The 23475-nt window shown below is 37.6% G+C and overlaps 3 protein-coding genes and 1 pseudogene across 3 annotated transcripts; 1 reads left to right on the plus strand and 3 right to left on the minus strand.

Annotated features, from left to right (window-relative positions):
- Positions 1 to 75: 75 nt before the first annotated feature.
- Positions 76 to 2648, minus strand: LOC128207200 (uncharacterized). The gene is made up of 3 exons (XM_052909997.1): positions 2427 to 2648; positions 2070 to 2210; positions 76 to 351 (listed from the first exon to the last, which is right to left on the minus strand). The coding sequence occupies exons 1-3, from the start codon at positions 2593 to 2595 to the stop codon at positions 197 to 199; spliced, it is 465 nt and encodes a 154-aa protein (XP_052765957.1). The 5' UTR covers positions 2596 to 2648; the 3' UTR covers positions 76 to 196.
- A 2293-nt stretch (positions 2649 to 4941) lies between these two features.
- Positions 4942 to 6709, plus strand: LOC128208539 (uncharacterized; annotated as a pseudogene).
- A 4396-nt stretch (positions 6710 to 11105) lies between these two features.
- LOC128207201 (uncharacterized) lies at positions 11106 to 13713 on the minus strand. Its single transcript, XM_052909998.1, has 3 exons — positions 13465 to 13713; positions 13099 to 13239; positions 11106 to 11364 (listed from the first exon to the last, which is right to left on the minus strand). Exons 1-3 carry the CDS (start codon positions 13631 to 13633, stop codon positions 11210 to 11212), a joined length of 465 nt encoding a protein of 154 aa, XP_052765958.1. The 5' UTR covers positions 13634 to 13713; the 3' UTR covers positions 11106 to 11209.
- Positions 13714 to 17899: 4186 nt separating this feature from the next.
- Positions 17900 to 22948, minus strand: LOC128207198 (uncharacterized). Its single transcript, XM_052909994.1, has 3 exons — positions 22676 to 22948; positions 20972 to 21112; positions 17900 to 18251 (listed from the first exon to the last, which is right to left on the minus strand). Exons 1-3 carry the CDS (start codon positions 22857 to 22859, stop codon positions 17992 to 17994), a joined length of 585 nt encoding a protein of 194 aa, XP_052765954.1. The 5' UTR covers positions 22860 to 22948; the 3' UTR covers positions 17900 to 17991.
- Positions 22949 to 23475: the final 527 nt, after the last annotated feature.

Raw genomic sequence — 23475 nt, forward strand, 5'->3', positions numbered from 1 at the left:
ACTTATTTTGAATAGTTCATTTTGTTGATTCCCGATACGAATATTCTCAAAATTGAACAAAAGCTAACGAACTCGTTAAGGTTTTGATTTTATTGCGATTTTTTCATTCTGCACCTAAAACTCAGTGTTTATAATAAACCACTGTACAAAAATAGCAGTCCCTTATTCCGGGTTAGAATATGGCCGGGTTGACCGACTACGCCTTGATTTTCTGGTACCCAGCCGTAGCGCTTGCGGTCCAAGCCAGGAGCCAGGCGACGATGGTGAGGTAGAACCCCGAACCCGCTTTCCAGCTACCTGCGCCTAGTATGTTGTCGCAATACACAGAGAATGCGCTCATCAGGAACGTTCCTGAAATTAATGGTTCCTTTTTTAATAAATTCATTATTTCTGTTTGCAAATTAACTAATTATTTAAAGTGTTTGGTGCATTAAATGATTTTGGCTTTATGTCGGGCCAGATCCGTAAGTACACCATCTACATAGCAGGGTGAGAAATCACGTGACTTAAAGGGGGTTCTCACATGGGTCGCCACGGGTCGCAACAAGTAAGTGGCGTTAATTTCTAAAAAAAACATTTTGAAAGAAAAATGAAAATACTGCTTAGCAAATAAAGTTTTATTCCTTTTCTGCTTATACTCGTGTTTAATATTTTAGATTTGCCATCGTTTTAATGATGTAATCCTTGGCCAAATTTGGTCTTCAAAATTCCATCAGGTTGAAATTTGGCCAAAGATTGCATCATTAAAATAAAAACATATCTAAAATATTCAATGTCGAATGTATGAACTGGTTGTCCGGTTAGCGAACTCGCTTCCCGGGCAGACTTGGCGTATAGAAGATAAGTCAGAGGTCATCAAGCCGGAAAAGTGGGTTTTCTCCGTACACTTCGGCCCACCCAGAACACAAGACACTCGCGCGCAACATCGTGACTTCGAGAGTTATTTTTATTGTACTTCCCTGTTCACCAGACTCAAACGTGGACTTAGATGTTATGAACCAGTCATTTGTAACCACGCCCCCCCCCCCCAGGTCCGGGGAATAGCGGGGACTTTGACTTTCGGTCCAGCCAAGCCCGGGCAAAATCTCCGCCCTGCGGGGACGATCTGCTGGTAAACTCCCCGCCAAATGCCCCCGCACCCAAGGGACCCTAGATAATGCCAATTTCCCGCTTTATTTGGCATGAAGACAACACTACCGCAGTCACTCTGCACTGCGGGACCACCTGATATGTAAAAACACGGCCCATTTCCCAGGCTATCCCCGGTATACCACCGGACCTGGGAGGGGGCGTGGTTACAATTGACTGGTGCATTATAATATGTCGAATATAATAAATATGTTCTATGTTCCTGTTCTTGATACAAATAGCTCATTTTAAACACGCCCCGGCAAATGCCATCATAAATAAAACAGACCATTGAGAGTCATATGTCATGATAAGAACCGGCCAATCAGCCCCCCAATTTGTATATGGACTTCGGGTAACGCCACGGTTTAGTCATCTTTGGGGCCTGACTGGCCGACTCGATGATTTCACGTCATTTCATTATTTATTTGTCCATATCATATTTTTGGCCGGTCCGTCATATAATATGGACCGCTGACGTCATAAAAATGGTGAGAACGACTTGCGATTTTTACAACGGCGAACAATTGTAATTGCTTTGTTCAATGAAATACACTAATAGCGCTTTCAAAATATTGAAAAGTAATATGAAATGTTCGCTATAATATTAAGGAATATAACACACGACTTCGGGCCATATGACATTATAAGGACCGGTCTGTCAGCCCCCGAAGGTGAAATGGACCTCACCTTACGCTCGGTCCATAAACACCTTCGTTGGCTGACTAGCCGGTCCTTATAATGTCTTTTGGCCCTCAGTGGTGTGTTATATTTCTTAAATAGACAGTAAAAAGTGCGTATTAATGAAAAAAAAATAATTTAATATTAATTTTGTTTTCACTTTTTAGGCATTGTTATATTTAGTTTGGAATAATGAGATTTTTCTGATTTTTAAAAAAAAATAATTTTAGTTTGAAAATCCGTTGCCATTGGTTTCATACCTGCTAAGAACGCTGAACCACATGAGAGAATCGAGAACACGTCGTGATCCGAGACAAATGCGCCAATTCCTTGACAGACCACATTTACCACGAGCAGTAGCATCCCCAGGCACATGAGTCCTCGCACAAAGTTCAGCACCACTGGTTTATAAGACAGGTACAAAACCTTAACAGTGTGTGTATACCACGTGATAAATTACATCATAAATGATACGCTTAAGGTTATATTTGCGTCGAATGAAGACTATAAACAAAGATAATTTTTACTATTTATTTACCAAGTTAAAGTTTATTTAACTATAATCGTACAATATGCAAGACAAGACAACATAATTATATCTTATACAATTGACTTACTCGTTTGTGGCAGTTCAACACACGTGTCCTTCTCACATACTTTCCACAGACCCTTCTGCGAATTCTCCCAAGTCCGCGTTCTAATTACAATCTCCCACTTGGCAAGAGACAAGGCGATTATGCTCAAGATCAAGGCAGTTACCGCCAAACATATTCCAATTTTCTTCATCCCGCTTCTGTCCGTCGTTTGTTGCTTCTTGATATGCAAGCGAAGTAAATGTCAATGACAAAACTCATGTATACTTCCTGATTCACGTAATGGGTTTTGATTGTTTTGAAAAGTGTTTTAAAGACATCGTATTAATTAAACCACTTCTAATTTCCGTAAGTAAGACAAATAATAAAAACAGATGAGAACCTTATCCGTTTTTCGAGTGATTCTTAGAAGAGATTGCGATTAAATAAGTTAAGCAATAGATAAGGTCCAGTTAATACCAATTATTAAAGGGGCTGTACTCCGTATGATAAAATAGCGGAAAAAAAAGAAAATTGTTGCAAACTGACATAAACTTGGCATCGATGTGTACAATGCATTAAAACTTACTAACCGAAGTACCATATAGTTTACAATGTATTTTAGTTTAGCAGTTATTTCGTATTTTTCCATTAAAAAAGATTACTGGGTATGTCTACCAGGTAGAATTCATTCCTTATGCGTAATTGGTTAGTCGGTGTTATCACGTGATATTACCGAGGTAGGTGTATAGCTTAATTATGTCACCCAATTAGAGTAAGCCGTTGACAGTGGATACGGTTCGAACCGGGTCTCCGACACATTTTTTTTTACATTTTGGTATTTTTTTTTACAATTATAATATCAAAGCGTAACACATTCTATTAGGTATTGTCCTGAGATTCGTTACAGAAAAAACTTTTTTGGTGCCAATCTGTTGTGCAGTCCCTTTAATCAGGAACTAAAAACAAAAACGCATATTTTCTAAAAGGAAAAGAAGCACAAAGCTTTACAGGCGCACGATATAGGTTTATGTTTATTTGATGCATTGTCGTGTTTAGCTCGTTTGACCTTAATTAAAGCTGCACTCTCACAGATTGAAGGTTTTGACAACCTTTTTTTATTTTTTGTCTTGGAACGAGGCTATTTATGCGAAAATGCATATAAACCAGTCATATAAGACTGCTGATAAAAAATTAGATCGCAATCAATAGTTAAATTGATGTTCAAAATGGTGTTTATTGCTTTTTTTACACCGTTAGTTACGGTTTAAGATATAAAACCTTAATTTTGTAACAGAAATATGAACATATGCGATCTGATTTTTGTCAGCAGTCTTTTATCACTGGATTACAGATATTTACGCAAAGATTTGCATATTCCAAGTAAAAAAAAAAAAAAATTGGGCTAAACTAATACCAGCTTGTTCCCCTGACTGTGACTTCCCGACAAATTCAGCACACCCGGTGTATTATTTGTAGTTTTTTATCCCTTGGTTGTGCCCAAAATCACCTGGCTGTGCCCAAAATCCCCTGGCTGTGCCAAAATCCCCTTGCTGTGCCCAAAATCACCTGGCTGTGCCAAAAACACTGGCTGTGCCCCCAAACAATACAACATTTGTATTATTTGTAGTTTATCTTAATTCTCTTGCTGTGCCAAAAATCCCCTGGATGTGCCCGAAATGCCCTGGTTGTGTCCGAAATCCCATGGTTGAGCCCAAAATCACCTGGCTGTATCCACGCCCCCAAACAATACAACCGGTGTATTAATTGTAGTTTGTCTTAATCCCCTGGATGTTCCCGAAATCCCCTGGCTGTGCCTCCAATAATAAATCCGGTGTATTTATTGTAGTTTGCCTGAATCCACTTGCTGTGCCCCCACCACGCCGCGCCCAACAACACAACCCGTGTATTATTTGTCATTGAGTCATTATTCCATTACTGTGCCCAAAATTCCCTGGCTGTGCCCCCCCCCCCGCCCAACAACACAACCCGTGTATTGTTTGTCATTAAGTCATTATTCCATTACTGTGCCCAAAAATCCCTGGCTGTGTCCGCCCCCCGCCCAACAACACAACCAGTGTATTATATGTCATTAAGCCATTATTCCATTACTGTGCCCAAAATTCCCTGGCTGTGTCCCCCCCCCCACCCAACAACACAACCAGTGTATTATTTGTCATTAAGTCATTATTCCATTACTGTGCCCAAAATCCCCTGGCTGTGTCCCCCCCCCCCGCCCAACAACACAACCAGTGTATTATTTGTAGTAAGTCATTATTCCATTGCTGTGCCCAAAATCCCCTGGCTGTGTCCCCCCCCCCCCGCCCAACAACACAACCAGTGTATTATTTGTAATACGTCATTATTACATTGCTGTGCCCAAAATCCCCTGGCTGTGCCCCCCCCCCCCGCCCAACAACACAACCAGTGTATTATTTGTAATACGTCATTATTCCTTTGCTGTGCCCAAAATCCCCTGGCTCTGGTTGTGTCCCACCAACAACACAACCGGTGTATTTTTGTAGTTTGTTAAAATCCCCTGGCTGTTCCCGAAATACCCATGCCAAAAATCCCTGCACCCCCACCCCCCTCCCCGCACCCCTCGCCCCCTCCCCCTCAATCTTCTTACCGTTGTTATAGATTTCGTGGCTGTATCCCCCTCTCCGCTGCTGGGGAAAATAATGAATAAGACACTATTTTCTTGTTGCTGTTTTAAATCTTTTACTAAGCCCACAACCTGTTTATAAAGGAAACTCAAGGATTTTAAATCAGTGGTTATAAACAGGAACATTTCTCACTGGAGAGCAAGTTTAAAGTCATTATTTTGAAGCATGAATAATTGTTCGAAAATAATAGAAATCAATATAACGGTCTTATGTTACAAGATATACATTAAGCAAATTTTGATTTCTCTGATTTCCGCTATGTTTTTACTGTCCCACGCGTAAAGTTTCAAAATAACAACTGAATTATTTCGAAATATCTGTGGAGCTTCTTAGAGTAATATTCGGTCACCTGTAAAGTACAATAGTCGCCTTGAAGTTTCAGTATACTTAAGAACATTTTAAAAAGCATTTAAGGATTTTAGTTTTACTCCAGTTATCTTTTTGCCAAGGTACGATATACTAAAACTGCTACCCTTCTTGCTAGACGAAGAGAACGTGTGTCCGGTGGGGTTCGGACCCACGACTTATCGCTTGAATTGCGGACGGTTGCCTTTCACATGGACATTTTTAGATTAAAGGCCTAGTTTAAGGAATGTTTGGCATGATAATCCTCTGCTGTGCATCTGCTGCTGATAGCACTGGTGTCACAGTAGGGAGCAATTTCCTGTGTATTCGTGTATTGGCTCATGGCCATTTAGGGTCCATTTCTAAAATAAAACCTCCAAAACAGCACAGATAAAAGAGATCAAGGCAAGAGATCAATTCACAGAGGTTGTGTACTATACGAAGATTTCGGGGTGGGGGTGGGGGTGGGGGGGGGGCTCACTTATAGAAGGCTTAAACCAGGCATTTAAAGGGACGTATTCAAAGAGTTCATGTTGACAAAGATTAATGTTTTGTTGAACTTCAAAACATTATACATTGACCATGATGCTTCTATAATTATGCACGTTGACCATACATGATAATTCATTAAAATTTAAAAAAGAAAGAAATTGGCGTCAACCTATATTGTGCCCCTTTCATACTGTTTTGGGACACACAGTAACTTTTTTTCATTTTTGTTCTAGCTTCAACCGTTGTTATCGTCATCCGGTGGCTGCGGATGGTCGCTTCAGGTATCGTTGGGATCGCCATTTAGGCGTCCGGGGCCGCTCATCTCGAGAGTATCAAGACCGCCTTCATCGTTGGAGCCATCCATGCATTCATTTCCGGTAAGGGACAGATCTCAATGGATACACAATGTCAGGCATAGCTAGTATTATCTTGTTAATTGAAAACTACGTTTCATATCATTTGTTGTATGAATTCCTGAATTTAAAACGAAAATTAATTAACGCAACCTTATTAAAAATGTTTCCGATTCCATTTCATCCAAATTCTAGTAATAATGTCTATAAAATAACCATTTAAGACATACAAATAATACTAATTGATTTCCCTATGGCACGACTTCCAGCTGCCTTGAACGCCACCAGCGCGGCGCTGTACGCTACGGTTGTAAAGGATGACATCGGCTTCGAGCTGGAGCACCTGTTTTTTGGCTGGGGGCTCAACTTCCTGTCCATGGGGTCTGGGCTTATCGGGGGTCTCTTGGCGCTCTGTCTAGCCCGCATGGTCAGTAATGCGAAGATTGACGACGCCGACAAGGACACAGAATAGTGATAAAATAAATGGCTTTTTCGATGGGATGTGAAGATTGACTGTGATATTTCTTGATATTGTAGTGTGTTTTTTTCTACAAATGTTAGCCCATCATTTTTTTATTATCTGATTTACAAGATTTTTTTTCAAAAATGTTGAGTCGAGGGGGCGAAATAAAAATAAAAATAAAAGCTGAAAAAGTGAGCAGTAGTACAAAAGAATAAAAATAAAAGTACCGAGAGGGAGCATATTTTTTTTTCATTTATATCATTTTAAGCCCTAAATGCCTGTTTATAGAGCTATATATCATGTATATGCATGTTTTGTGTCCATAATTTTACTTCAAAACACAAATTTGCTCAATATATGCTTTATTTTCAAGTCTTGTAGATTGAAGCCAGATTAAGATTTGGAATGGATTAACAATTGAATTGTACAAAATAAATTGAATGAATAAACATGTTTTGGCTTATTGTAACATGAACTTGTAAAACAAGAATGAAATTTCAGATGAAATTAAACAGCAGACAAACAAATATTTCAAGCTATTTGATTTTACTTAGGTTGTAATGCACTTTTACCAATGGTGAATGGTAAACTTTCTCTTATTCATAACAACTCAAAATTAATGTTCTATGTAGCAGTTCAAGGTGACATCAAACATCAGCTATTTCAGATACAGTAAAACCTCCCTTAAAGACCACTTCAATAATAAGACCACCTTAAAATTAAGAACACAATGTTCAAGTCCATTTTCCAAATTTTGCTCTTTCATTTAAGGTCGTTATTTAGGCCACCTCAATAATAAGACCAGTTGTAAAGGGTCCCCAGGGTGGTCGCAAAGTGAGGTTATACTGTATATTGTAAGTATTGTAGCAGTATAACTACAGACTTTGTGAAATAACTGAACATAATGACATCAAGTTCTCACAAAGTGGTCTACAATATCAACCAACAGATTGGTCATAAATGTTGACCACACATTCAATACATACAGAGTAAAGTATTTTACTTCACTTCAGATATGTTAGTGTACAAAGAATGAAACAGAAAACTGTACACTGAGAAAGTTTCACAGCATTTAGGTAAAAAGCTGCTGAATAAGAGACAAAAAGGTCTGCATTATCTGAAGTGTATTGTTAAGTACTTGTCATACTAACTGAGTCATAAAAACATTTTAATTGACTGTCTAGATGGTAAACGGTTTTTAAACCTATTCAAACAAATATTGACGTCCAGATTGCAGCACTGTTGGCACAATTCATATACAAGTCCACCTTCCACAGACTAATCTCTTATTACATGTTATAGAGCTTACTACATGTGCTTGCAAAATAAAAATTCTTCACAAACAAACTAGTGTTTGTTAATATGTTAACTCAGACAAGCTAAAATGATGTTAGAATAGTATGTAGTCATAACAAGAGATGTACCAAAGCCTTACTATTGGTATTTTGACTAGAATAAACATTGTAACATATACATTTTGTCATTTTTCAACATATAAACAAGATTCCACTGGTATACTGAGGATATAACATTAAATGCTATCAGCAAAAATAATATATTCTCATTTTATATATACATGCATGCATATATATATATATATATATTTATTTATTGTTCCTCATGGCCATCGGCCTATACACAAACATATGTACATATACAAAGAATCATGGTCAGTGTTTATACTAATATACATACATTGTACAACAAAAGCTTACGTGCCTGGAAACTATCATTGTGGTTAATTTTTAAAATATACAATAATACATTATAGATCAATATAATAATTATAATCAGTTACATTTACATGAAAATGACATGGCAATCAGTAGATCCATGTTCAATTCCCGGTAGCGCCATTGACCGATTTTTTTGTGGTCTTCAAAAAATGACTTTTTCAAAAACATTCAATCAGTTGGAAAATCTTTCAGTTGAGAAGAAACCTAAACATTCTGTAGTTGCTTCAATACTGTACGAATTGTGGATTGGTTTTGTTTGAAATGTAATGCAATGCCATGCATCCCATTGATCAGTTGTTTCAATTACTCGTGATACCAAGCTCCAAAGTCACCAAGTGAAATGTACCAAATAGAAGAGACAATATGTTAACAAACGTCTCTAGACTGCCTGCATGGTGCACTTAACTGTACAGTATAGTTGATGTAAATTTATAATTGTAACTGTGCCACCATCTTTGTTTTTTCGGCCAACAAGCTACAATGTTATCTGTGTAACGGAGTCGTACGGAAATTTCCGTTGGTTGTCGACAATGACGTCGCCGTAGCAGCTCGGCGATCACAAAGCTGTAGAGAATGCCGATGGATAGCCGAATGTCAGCTTCCAATCACCAGGGAAACCCGTGATATAGGTTTAATACTCGGAAATGAAGTCTGCGAGTTGTTTTTTAATGATTATGTAAAGCTAATTTAATTTTTCCAAGAAGTTATTTTATTTTATTTTTATTTGCTCCCAATTTTTCGGGTCGGCGGGCCAAGTGAAAATAAAACAGTTGATGATCTCTTTTATTTTTATTTCATTTTAGCAAAAACTTGGGTCGGCGGGTTTGTAAATCAGATTATTAAAAAGTGATAGCCTTAGTCTGTTGTTCGTTCTTGCGTTGATTCATGCTATTATGATAGTAATTTATCCCGACGGTTATAATTTTAAGCGATATGTTATTTATAATGGCGGTACTTTGCCAGTTTTGATCCAGTTTCAGTTTCGGTTTCAATACTTTGTTAATAGTTTTTTGTTGTTTTTTAGAAAAGAAGTGAAAGACTTTAGAATCAACGAACATCCTTCACAACTAGTTCATTTTAATAAGGGCAATAAAAAGGTCACGCTTCTAAATCATCCATCTTTAAGTTGTTTCCCTTTGTTACTCTACGCTTATTTTTGTGCTCATTTATTTTTAGACATTAAAGCTCATTATAATCATATACAATTTTTTTTTCCCGAATAATGGAAATCCATTCACACCCATGAACGTAAGGGTGAACAAAACATGATATCAGATATTGTGATGTTACCTCTTTAAAGCGGGCAGTCTGATTCTTAGCGAAAACTATTATGCTCTTGTCCAAATCACTTTGTTCACAAGCTACAAGTGCCGAAATATTTCAACAAATTCATTCGTTGTATTTAAATCTTTTAGAAGGCCTTTCTTAATGTTTTTTGTCATGTTGGCGGGGCCAATATAGGAGGCGGCAGCGACTCAGTTGACAGGATGACCTTCTATTTATCAGTAAAAGATATGTCTATAATTGTCCTGTTGTCCTGTTGTTTTGTACTATTTTCAGCATTAAACGAAAACGAACCTTGTCTCCGTGTTTATATTCATTGACTGTGAGAGCTGACAGTCAGGGGCGTAGCTAGCCCTCTATTCATGTGGATTCATAATTGTGCTTGGTGGGTCCTCGGGAAATTTGAAAACAATCGTGCAATCTAGTGCGTTCTAGGCTTTCTGGGGTGCTTTATTTAGTACTGGAAAATGGACAGTGCTATGATCATGTAGTCAAGTACGCATACTGCAACTTTGGCTTATTATTATTATTATTATTATATTTTTTGTTTGAATTATGCGCCTGATGTCAATAGCTGGGTAGGGGCACATTGCTTATGTGGGGACAGCCGCATACTGGCAACTGTCACGTAACCGTTACTTATACAGGTGTTGAGATGGTATGTTAACGACCCGGTAGCTCACTCACCTTGTCAACTGGACTTCCTGAGTTCGAAACCCGATTGGGCTGCCCTTATTTCTCACCACGTGATATAACGTTAATGAACCGATGCAAAAAGCGGCACATTCGGGGACAAAATCATAAGAACATGAACCATCTTATTATCTTTAAAAACATATTTCATGCTTCTGTTTACAAAGGTCATTTGGTAACATCTGTGACTAAAACGCACGAACACAACATAAAAAAGTACATACAGTCGAACCCCGTTGGCTCGATCGCGCTTGGCTCTAATTCCTCTTTGGCTCGAACTGGATGTAAAGGACCGATTACTTTTAACTTGAGGTGAGCATTCTCGCTTGGCTCGAGTTTTTCGAGGCTCGAGGTATTTGCACTGGTCCCTGAGAGTTCGAGCCAAGAAGGTTCGACTGTATCTAAATGCAAACATTTGTGTCCTTTCCATAACACTCAAATTGATTTCAATCTACTACAACAATACTGTATCGGTGCCTCATTCCTGAACCGTGTGAGCCTGGTACCTGGCGCTTTCCCGCCCTTCTCCGACGCACAACAACAACAACAACCACAACACCAACAACAACAAACAACATCAGAACAGGACTAAAAGTCGTACATTTTGTACTGGCCAAACTTATTTTGACCAGTTCATTTTGCTGATTCCTGGTACGAATATTTTCAAAATTGAACAAAAGCCAACGAACTCGTTAAGGTTTGAATTTTATTTTGATTTCTTATTCTCCACCTATAACTCAGTGTTTATAATAAACCACTGTACAAAAATTTCAGTCCCTTATTCCGGGTTGACCGACTACGCCTTGCTTTTCTGGTACCCAGCCGTAGCGCTTGCGGTCCAAGCCAGGAGCCAGGTGACGACGGTGAGGTAGAACCCCGAACCCGCTTTCCAGCCATCTGCGCCTAGTATGTTGTCGCAATACACAGAGAATGCGCTCATCAGGAACGTCCCTGAAATTAATGGTTCCTTTTTAATAAATTCATTCTTCATACTTCTGTTTGCAAATTAACTTATTATTTCTAGTGTTTGGTGCATTAAATGATTTTGGCTTTATGTCGGGCAAGATCCGTAAGTACACCATCTACATAGCAGGTTGAGGAATCACGTGACTTAAAGGGGGTTCTCACATGGGTCGCCACGGGTCGCAACAAGTAAGTGGTGTTAATTTCTAAAAAAACACTTTTTGAAAGAAAAGATATGAAAATACTGCTTAGCCAATAAAATATTATTCCTTTTTTGCTTATACTCGTGTTTACTGTTTTAGATTTGCCATCGTTTCAATGATGCAATCCTTGGCCAAAATTTTGTTCTTCAAAATTCACTCAGGTTGAAATTTGGCCAAAGATTGCATCATTAAAAAAACATATCTAAAATATTCAATGTTGAATGTATGAACTGGTTGTCCGGTTAGCGCACACGCTTCAGACAGACTGCGCGTATAGGAGTTTGGTCAGAGGTCATCAAACCGGAAAAGTGGGTTTTCTCCGTACACTTCGGCCCACCCAGAACACAAGACACTCACGCACAACATCGCGACACCGAGAGTTATTTTTATTGTACTTCCCTGTTCACCAGACTCACACGTGGCTTAGATGTTATGAATCGGTCATTTGTAACCAGCGGGGACTTTGGCTTTCGGTTCAGCCAAGGCCGGGCAAAATCTCCACCCTGCGGGGACGATCTGCTGGTAAACTCCCCGCCAAATACCCCCGCACCCAAGGGACCCTAGTTAAGGCCAATTTCCCGCTATATTTGGCATGAAGATAAACCACCGCAGTCACTCTGCACTGCGGGACCACCTGGAATGTAAAAACACGGCCCATTTCCCCGGCTATCCCCGGTATACCACCGGACCTGGGAGGGGGGGGGGCGTGGTAACAATTGACTGGTGCATTATAATATGTCGAATGTAATAAATATGTTATATGTTCCTGTTCTTGACACAAATAGCTTATTTAAACACGCCCCGGCAAATGCCATCATAAATAAAACATTGAGGGTCATATGTCATGATAAGAACCGGCCAATCAGCCCACCGATATGTATATGGACTTCGGATAACGCCACGGTTTATTCACCTTCGGGTCTGACTGCCCGACTCGATGATTTCACGTCATTTCATTATTTATTTGTCCATATCATATTTTTGGCCGGTCCGAACCACGCAAAAAATAATATGGACAGCTGACGTCATATAATATGGACCGCTGACGTCATAAAAATGGTGAGTACGACTTGCGATTTTTACAACGGCGAACAATTGTCGCAATTGAACATTAATTGCTTTGTTCAATGAAATACATTAATAGCGCTTTCAAAATATTGAAAAGTAATATGAAATGTTCGGTATAATATAAGGAATATAACACACGACTTCGGGCCATATGGCATTATAAGGACCGGCCAGTCAGCCCCCGAAGGTGAAATGGACCTCACCTTACGCTCGGTCCATAAACACCTTCGTTGGCTGACTGGCCGGTCCTTATAATGTCTTTTGGCCATCAGTGGTGTGTTATATTTCTTAAATAGACAGTAAAAAGTGCATATTAATGAAAAAATAACATTTTTAATATTTTGTTTTCACTTTTTTGGCATTGTTATTTTTTAGTTTGAAATAATGAGATTTTTCTGATTTTTAAAAAAAATAATTTGTGTTTGAAAATCCGTTGCCATTGGTTTCATACCTGCTAAGAACGCTGTACCACATGAGAGAACCGACAACACGTCGTGGTCCGTGACAAATGCTCCAATTCCTTGAAAGACCACGTTGACTACGAGCAGTAGCATCCCCAGGCACATGAGTCCTCGCACAAAGTTCAGCACCACTGGTTTATAAGACATTTTTTAGGTACAAAACCTTAACAGTGTGTGTATACCACGTGATAAATTACGTCATAAATGATACGCCTAAGGGTTATATTTTGCTTCGAATGAAGACTATAAACAAAGACAATTTTTACTATTTATTTACCATGTTAAAGTTTATTTAACTATACTCGTACAATATGCACGACAAGACAACTTAATTATATCTTATAAAATTGACTTACTCGTGTGTGGCAGTTCAACACACGTGTCCTTCTCACATACTTTCCACAGACCCTTCTGCGAATTCTCCCAAGTCCGCGTATTAATTACAATCTCCCACTTGTCAAGAGACAAGGCGATTATGCTCAAGATCAAGGCAGTTACCGCCAAACATAATCCAATTTTCTTCATCCCGTTTTTGTCTATCGTTTTTTGCTTCTTGATATTCAAGCGAAGTGAATGTCACTGACTAAACTCATGCATATATCCTGGTTCATGTAATGGGTTTTGATTGTTTTTTAAAACTGTTTTAAAGACATCGTATTTTAATTAATTAAACCACTTCTAATTTCCGCAAGTAAGAAAAATAATTAAAACAGATGAGAACCTTATCCGCTTTTTGAGTGATTCTAAGAACCGCTTGGAATTAAATAAGATAATCAAAGGGTATGGTCCAGTTATTACCATTTCTCAATTAGGAACTAAAAACAAAAACGTATATTTTCTAAAAGGAAAAGGAGCACAAAGCTTTATTTTTTTTTGTCTTGGAAAGAGCAAGTTTTTGTGTAAATATCTGCAAACCAATGAAATAAGGTTGCTGACAAAAAAATCAGATCGTAGATTTTCCTATTCCGTTCGAAAATTAATGTTTAATGGCTAAACCCGTTACTAACGGTCTAAGAAAAATGCATAAAACATCATTTTTTGAACATAAATATAAACATCTGCGATCTTATTTTTTGTCTGAAGTTTTATACAACTGGTTTCCATGGATTTTTGCAAAAAATTGGCTCGTTCCAAAACAAAAAATAAAAAAGTTGTCAAAACAAATCGTTCAATCTGTGAGAGTGCAGCTTTAAAGGTCCACGATATAGGTTGTTGTATTTTTGATGAATTGTCGCGTTTAGCTTGTTTGACCTTAATTCTCACAGATTGAAGGTTTTGGCATTTTTTTTATTTTTATTTTTTGTCTTGGAACGAGGCAATTTATGCGAAAAATGTATGTAAACCAGTCATATAAGACTGTTGACCAAAAATTAGATCGCAATCAATAGTTAAATTGATGTTCAAAAATGGTGTTCGTTGCTTTTTTTCTAAACCGTTAGTAACGATTTAAGCCATACAACCTTAATTTGGGAACAGAAATATGAACATATGCGATCTGATTTTTGTCAGCAGTCTTTTATCACTGGTTTGCAGATATTTACGCAAAAAATTGCCCATTCCAAGTAAAAAACAATAAAAAAATGTGCTAAACTGTAAATCTGTGAGAGTGAAGCTTTAATGACCAAAACAAACAAAATCAAACATATGATACTCCTAAAGATAAAGCAAAATTAGCGATGTGTTGGTATATATCCGGAGAATATATGGCAATGTAGCTATCATTTTTTTTTATAAAGTTTATAGTTTTTATCTGTACTTAGATCATTTTCTGTTTTGTTTTTATAATTAAAGTCAATGAGTTCAATATGGTCATGCGATTAGTTTCTCATATATTATTTGAAGTTACGCTGAAATTAAATTAAAAAAAAAATATATGTGTTTCTTGCAATACGGCCCAGGAGCTCGCATCACACTTTCAGTTATGAAAAGTGTTGTCCGGTTAGCACAGTGGAGAGCGAACTCGTTTTTTACTCGGGTTCGATTCGGGCTCGTCGGCTGTTTGTAATTGCAATGCCGGCCAAGTTGGTTCCCGCTCCGGATGTTCCGCATTCCCTATCACTCCCAGAGATCACACTCGAGATTGTCTAATATCGTGCACCAACGAGAGTTAAGAATATTATGTTGAAAGAACTTGTTTTCGCAACGGTTTTGAAATAAATAAATTTTAACTTCTATGAATAAGGTTGCAAACGGCTTTGTTTTAAATTAAAGATAATACTGAATTAGATTTAGTTCACGTTTATCAATGTTCTTCATTAAAGCTCAATTTCGAAATATTAAAGCTGCACCCTCACAAATTTACCGTTTTGACAACTTTTTTTCTTGGAATGAGCACTTTTTTGCGTAAATATCTACAATCCACTGATATAAGATTGCTGACAAAAGATCAGATCGCAGTTTTTTATATTTCTGTTCGAAAATTAATGTTTTATGGCTTAAACCGTTACTAACGGTTTAAGAAAAATGCATAAAACATCATTTTTTGAACATAAATATAAACTTCTGCGATCTTATTTTTGTCAGCAGTCTTATATAACTCGTTTCCATGGATTTTCGCAAAAATTGGCTCTTTCCAAGACAAAAAATAAAAAAAGTTGTCAAAATGTTCAATCCGTGAGAGTGCATCTTTAAGCTTAAATATCGCTATTTTGAGCTCGATTCGGGCCTGTTTCATCACTCAAAGCACGCTCTCAACCAATAAGGGTTATTTGGCACCGTAATTCCCATTTCTGGTCATCTACTAAACCCATAACTTATATATAACGTCGACAATCTGTTTACATTGATCAAGACGCCAACACTATATGGAAAATGTTTTTATTTATTCATCGAAATCAGAAGAAAGATGCCGTTACAATATAAAGATTAGTGGCTCAATGTGGAAAATACGGGGTACCGCGTGACCAGTCCTGGACCAATAACGTTGCGTTATATATGTTGCAGGCGTGAAGTTGGAGATTATTACTACATAGGGTATCGGACACAGAACCTCTTGTATGACGCGATCTTCCTAGTACTCAAAATTGTGTGAAACTCTCTAAGAAATGTACCATGTCACCCATATTTTAAAACCAAATATACTGTGAAAGGGCGCACAATATAGGTTGGTGCAATAAAATGTTTAAATTAAAAATATTAGCGATATTTTGGCAATTTTTCAACTGCGAAATTTGTCGCCACGTAGCTATTAATGAAAAACAATAGTTTTTATTTGTTCACAAATCGTATGCTTTTTTGTTTTGATAATTCAAGTCATATGAGTTAAAAGTGATAATGAATTTTATTTAAAACGTTTTTTCCATCAACCTATATCACGCCTCCAACATCGACGCAACGCCAGGACTGGTCACGCGATGACCCTATATTTTTCCAAATTGGGTCACCAAATTTGTATTGTACCAAAATGGCGTCTATTTTCCGATTCCGATGAATATTCCGATGAATAAATGAAACATTTAAACATGTAAACAGGTTGTCGACGTTACGATATCATCAGGAGACCCGATATGGGTTAGCTTCGCTCTCACCCGATTTGGTTTTCTTCGCCAAGTATACTTATAATATTGTGCGCCTTTACAGTTTAGGACAAACGCTCCATAGACGTAATACCATTTGATTACATTCTTGAGTCAAACGGTTTCTAGTGCCTTGAACAGCTCATACATATGAACATGGGCTAATACACCTGTTTCGGTATATCAAGGCGAGAAATAGATTTTTTCAGTGTCATACAAAGGAGTTTTCTTTGAAAGAGTTCGTGCTCTGCGGAATACTGCGTAATGTGTAGGGAAGTGTAAAAAATGTTTCAAATAAATCTTCTTTAGATTTTAAGATGAGTTGGCGGATTTCGTATGGATATTTTGAACATTTTTGTTTGTCTCAGGGGACAACTTCTTCGTCGTTAACCGGCTTTATGCTCTCTCTCTCTCTCTCTCTCTCTCTCTCTCTCTCTCTCTCTCTTCATATCCGGCCTCGCATATTCCTGAAGCACCCTCGCATTACTAGTACCCAAAATGGCATGTACGTATAATAGAACAATGCAACATATAATTATACAACAATCCTAACTGGCTGCCCATATTTTTCACCCGGTGACATCTATTATATCATTACTTAATTCTGTTAACTGTTAATAAGATAAGCTATTTTCTGAGCCTACGCCTTTAAAATAAGAGACTTGAATATATAAATCACCCCTAGAGACATCCTCAAATACAGTACTTTTAAATTCGCATTAGATTGTTCATGATATTGTATAACCTGCTTGTAAATAACATATTGCAAAATGATTCATTTTGTTCTTTCATGCATGCACTATCTTACATGTATAATTGGTTTTGTGTTTATAACGATTAGCTATATGTTCTTAAGTTATATAAACATTCTGTTCTGTTCTGTTCTATAACGTTAATGGAACGAAACAAAAAACGGTCCCCATCGGGAACCAGATCAGACCCTATACCACGAAAAACTGAACCATCTCACTATATTTCGTTCAAGGTCATTCTTTGACTAAAACCGCACGAAAACAATGTGAAAGAAGTACATAAAAGGCAAACGTGTGTATCCATTCCCATTTAAACAATGTTTAGGTAATATAAAAGAGAAATAGACTATCGGCCCCCTATACCTCGAAGTACCTGCTCCTTGACACGGTGTCGGATCCTTTTCCACCCTAACCCTCAAAAAACAGTAAATCTAAGATGTTGTCTTGACAATAACCATTTTAACCAAAATCATTTTGGTGATACCCTAAACGAATGTTCTTTGGAAGAAACAAAACAAAACGAATTGTTTTAAATGTATAATTTGTATTGCATATTTTATTCTCCACTTATAACTCAGTGTATATAATAAACCACTGTAACGATTTTCCCGGTCCCTTATTCCGGGTTCGAATATGTGATATTAGACACACCCGTTGGCTGATTGGACGCCGCAGGCTCGCCGCCACCACCCGCAGCGGACTTATTTCCGCCCTTGGCCGACCCCCCCTCATATTTCTGGTACCCGGCGAGAGCGCTGGAGGTCCAAGCCAGCAGCCAGGCGACAATGGTGAGGTAGAAGCCCGACCCCCCTTTCCACCTGTCTGCGTCAAGTATGTTGTCGCAATACACAGAGAATGCGGTCATCAGGAACGTCCCTGAAATCAATGATTCTTTGTTTTTGTAAAGATTGACTGCTTCTGTCTATAAATTATCTCTTGAGCATTTCAAGTGCTGATGCATTGGATGATATAAAAGACGCACGCACTCTCACAGACTGAATGTTTTGACAGCTTTTTTTCTCTCGGAACAGGCCAATTTTTCCGAAAATGCATGGAAACCAGTAAACTATAAGAATGCTGACAAAAATTAAGATCTCAGCGTTTCATATGTATGATCAAAATTTGATGTTTTATGCATTGTTTTTAAGCGTTAGTAACGCGTTTAGCCATAAATCATTAATTTTCAAACGTAAATATGAAAAACTGCGTTCTGATCTTTTGTCAGCAGTCGTGTTTTAAGATATATATATATATATATTTACAAACATTGGCTCGTTCCAAGACAAAAATAAAAATAATAAACCCGTTCAATCTGTGAAAGTGCAGTTTTAAGTCAGTCAAAAAAACCCAAACAACATCAATGATTTCAATCGACCCTAAATAAAGGAAACCGACTGAAGTCATCAGCGATTGAGTAACTACTTAACATGTGGTCTCGCACCCCTTAGAAAAGATCCAAAGACGTACAGTTTGCATTGTTTTCACATAAACCCAGAAATGATATCGTAGCTTTAAGATACGACACGGTCACTATTTAAGTTCATTGAAGTGCCGAACATTTAATGATCGAATTTGCATTTAAGGCGCTACACATTGACTGTATCATCGAAGAAAAATGTTGAGTTGTGGCGGATACATGGTCAACACACTTCACTGTCAATCCTGGGGTCTCAGGTTCAACTCCCAGCCGCAACACTTTAAAATGCTAATCGTTTTCCGGTAGGGACGTTAAATGGGGGTTCCGTGTGACAGTGCTATATACTGGTCCACGTTAAACAACCAGGGTAGCTCTAACCAGGGTTACATTCTGAATTTGCACTATGCTCCAAACACCTAAGGGGGCCAACCATTTTATCGGAGCACTCGCAAAAGGGGCAAGGCCCGAGTGCGAGTATGAATATGTTTACACACCACATTGAGGTTCCTTGAATTGGCGAACATTCAATAAACGAGTTTTGGGCTTTACAAATTTACTGTATTATTGTAGCAAAATATTTTGCTGATCATGCTTTTGTAAACAGTTGGACTAGCACGCTTTGCAACGATTATTTGCAATCAGTAAGTAAAATCCCTCAACGTAAATTATTTAGGTTGTTCGAAGTGAAGGTGCTTGATATTGTTTACTTAAACATATTCACCAAACAAAATTGTCTTGACATTGTCAAGCATATAAAACGTAACACAGATTAAATCAGAACAATTAAAACACTCAGAGTTTTTGGCGAATATTAAGTGCTTGCTCTTAAGTACATGAAGGTTTCAGAGGCGGTTCCAGGATTTAACGTATGAGGGGACGTAATCTCCACATGCTCTCCTCCATTAGAACCGAAATTAAAATATAATATGTTGGCAGGGGTTTATGGGGTACTCCACTAAGAAATGTTAACAATTTCTAGACAAATGATGCAATTGAGCGTATTCTATTACTTACTTACTTATTTTCTCCGAATTTGACATAAAAATGAACTTGGATGAATTTTGGAGGGGGATGCGGGTGCGCCCCACCTGGATCCGCTATTGCGTTTAACCAGGATTCAATTTAGGCCCTTCATTAAGTTCTAGCAGTTCAAGTGCATTTTTATTAGTCATTTTCAATGTGAGTATTCTTATCACCACGTACCGTCGCTGTTTGTTTATTTCAATATTCACATAACGAAAAGAAAGGAAAAAAGCGGGCTTCATTTAGTCTTTGTTCCTATTAAGTGAATATTTGAGCGCGCCAGACATTCTTAGAAGCGTGCAAAAAAATTTTAAAGTCAGATTTCGTCACGCCAAATTTAGACAAAACCATTAAAAATGCTTTATTTAACATTATTATAAAAAAAACATCGAAAAGAATGCTATTGTGTTTAAGTAATTGACATTTAAAGAGAGTATGTTCCACGTCTATTCGTCTCTTTCAAAAATCTCCATCTGATAAGCATGCATATCTTAGCGCGAATCGATTATTTGACGTTGTTTCATTAATTCTTTTGTTGATATTTGCCATAAACCATTACGATCACAATGATTCCAAAAAAATATTGGGTCACCAGGCATCCGAAATTCACATATTTTCGGATACCTGAAACACACATATTTGCAATGAAAAACACATTTAAAGTGCATTGTTTTAAAATTCTGTAAACGATATTTAAGAAATATTACACATCACTGAGGGTCATATGACATTATGAGGACCGGCCATTCAGCCCCAGAAGGTGTATATGGATCGAGGCGTTAGCCGAGGTCCATTCACTTTCGGGGGCTGACTGGCCGGTCCTTTTAATGTCATATGGCCCGAAGTGGTGGGTCATATTTCAAATATTATACCGAACACTTTCTTACCATTAAACAATTGCCTTTGATGTGTTTTATTGCACAAATCTAATAATGTTTACTTGCGAAAAAATGTCGTTGTGAAAATTGCAACAACACTCACCAGTTTTATGACGTCAGCGGTCCATATTATATGACGTCAGCGGTCCGTATTATATTTTTGGCGAGGTCCAGACCGGCACAAAACAAGAAATTGACCGCTGACGTCATAAAAACTGGAGTTTTATTAAAATACATTATTATACGGAGAGATCAACTTTATATACACAAAGTCATACCTGCTAAGAACCCTGTTCCGCATGAGAGACTCGCGAACTTGTCGTCATCCGAGGACATCGTGCCAATTCCCTGACAGATCACGTTAAGTATGAGCAGAAGCATCCCTAGGATCATGAATCCCCTCACAGAGTTCAGCACCACTGGTTTATAAGACATCGTTTATGTACAAAATCTAATGACTACAGGACAGGCAAACAACAATTACCTAATATAGCAAAATCACCTACGCAGTTCTCTCTCTTGATGAGTCGAGAAGATCAATGCGGCCATGTACAAAACACAACTGAATTTCAGCTATTTACAGAGGTTAACAAAGCTTCTCCCAGAGATATCTCAACAATGTCTGGACCTATGATCATCAAACTTGACTAGGGGGTTGGGCCTTAACTGTAGATGACACCTTTTAATATATGGGGAAGGGGTCATCGGGTCAAAGGTCAATGTCACAGTTACCTTGAACTTAAAAAGCTTGTCTGTGTGATAACTTGACAATTCCTGCACCCATGGCCCTAAAGCTTAAAATGATTGATTGTTAGCAAAGCTTTCATTGTAGAAATGAGTCCTTGAATGTGGTGCTGGATGACAATTTTTAAAGAGTATATTGGATTATTCATATTTGTTTAGTCATATTGACATTTTTAAGTACAGAAATGAATTTGATGTTCGTGATATTGATATATTGTTTAAAATGAAAATGGTCACGTGATTTTCATCATCATCACGTGATATATGTTACAGTAGTTATTCCTGTACAGCAAAAGGAAGTAACTACTGAATCGCGCTTGAGTATAATCAGTTTGAATGAACGCAAAATAAAAACACAAAACACAGAAATAATTTACGAATCAAGAAACATCGTTTGAAATTATTTTTTAAAAAAACACATACTTTTCCGAAACACAACACATTTTTATAAGAAAAGAATATTTCGTTTAAGGCTGTACTCTCACAGATTGAAAGGCTTTGGGACTACTGTCTTTGTCTTAGAATCAGCTGATTTTAGTATCAATGCATTCAATTAAGTTATGAATTAAGATAACTCACAATAGAACAGATCTCAGGTGTTAGGGAAACTGCCGAAAGTTTCATTTAGTAACGCTTTTAACCATAAAATATCCATTTTTGAACGTAAATATGAAAAATTGCGATCTGATCTTTTGTCAGCTGTCTTGTATCACTGGTTTCCATACACTTACGCAAAATTGGTTAATTCCAACACAAAAAAATTATAATTTGCCAAAACTTTATATCTGTGAGAGTGCAGCTTTAAAACAAATCGTTACTTTTACAGAAAACCCAAAATAACGCTGTTTCAGTAGACTTCAAACTGCATTTAAACCCTCAGTTACATCGTAACACGGAACATAACAATACTCGCCTACCTAACATATCGGTTAAAGCGACACTCTTATTCAAAATCAACACAAACACATGTACAACAAACATAAATTTTGAGTGATACACATTTAGCTACTTTATAAATGATGCATTTATGGGAAACATAAATTACTGATAACAAGATTGTAACCATGTATTTAATAGTTAAAAGCGCAAAATTGTTAAATGATTGGTTGAGTGCTTAAAGATTTACTGTGATCTACTATCGTCTCATAAGGTAGAAATACCGTGTTTTCTGCACATTTCTTTCAAGTTAAACTCAGTATCCTTCATAAGAACCACCTTTAAAATATAATGTTACTTGCCCGTGCTTGGCAGTCCAACACACGTGTCCCTCTCGCATACTTTCCACAAACCCTTTCCTTCGTTCTCCCAAGTCTGCGATTTAATTCTAACCTCCCACTTGTCAAGAGACGTGGCGATTATGCTCAAGATCAGGGCTGTTCCCGCCAAAAGTGTTCCAAGTTTCTTCATCCCGCTACTGGCCATTATTTCCTTACTTGATTATCACTCGACTTGAATATCAGTTTCAAACCTCGTGCACCTTCTATTACTCGTGATGTGTTGTGATTTGCGTCAAAACTGATAGGACATAGTATTTATTTGACCGGGTTGGACTTCCGATAGACAAGTGTGAAAAGAATAGATACAGATCATAATCATATCCGCGTTTTTGTAGGGTTATTATGAAGTGTTTGCAATTATATATATTTACAAAGTCCAGTTTTAAAAATTTGTAAACAGATAAATAAAACAATACAGTCGAACCCCGTTGGCTCGAACTCCTTTGGATATAATTCATCGTTGACTCGAACTGTATGTTAAGGACCGATTTATTTATACTGAAGGTAAACAATCCCGCTTGGCTCGAATCTTTCGAGGCTCGATGTATTTTTTCGGTCCCTGGAATTCGAACCATCGGGTTTCGGCTGTATATTTTCTCTAAAGAATAGTCCGTATCATAGTGCTTTAAACGCTGATACGCTAAGATAAGTTTTTTTCGTAATGCTGAGGCTTAGCACATGGCGATTTTCGACAATTCCAGGAATAAAAGCTAATGTAACATACCAAACCATATGCCCATCTTCAGACAAGAAAAACTGAT

The sequence above is a fragment of the Mya arenaria genome, chromosome 11 (assembly GCF_026914265.1).
Source record: "Mya arenaria isolate MELC-2E11 chromosome 11, ASM2691426v1".
Taxonomy (NCBI): Eukaryota; Metazoa; Mollusca; class Bivalvia; order Myida; family Myidae; genus Mya; species Mya arenaria.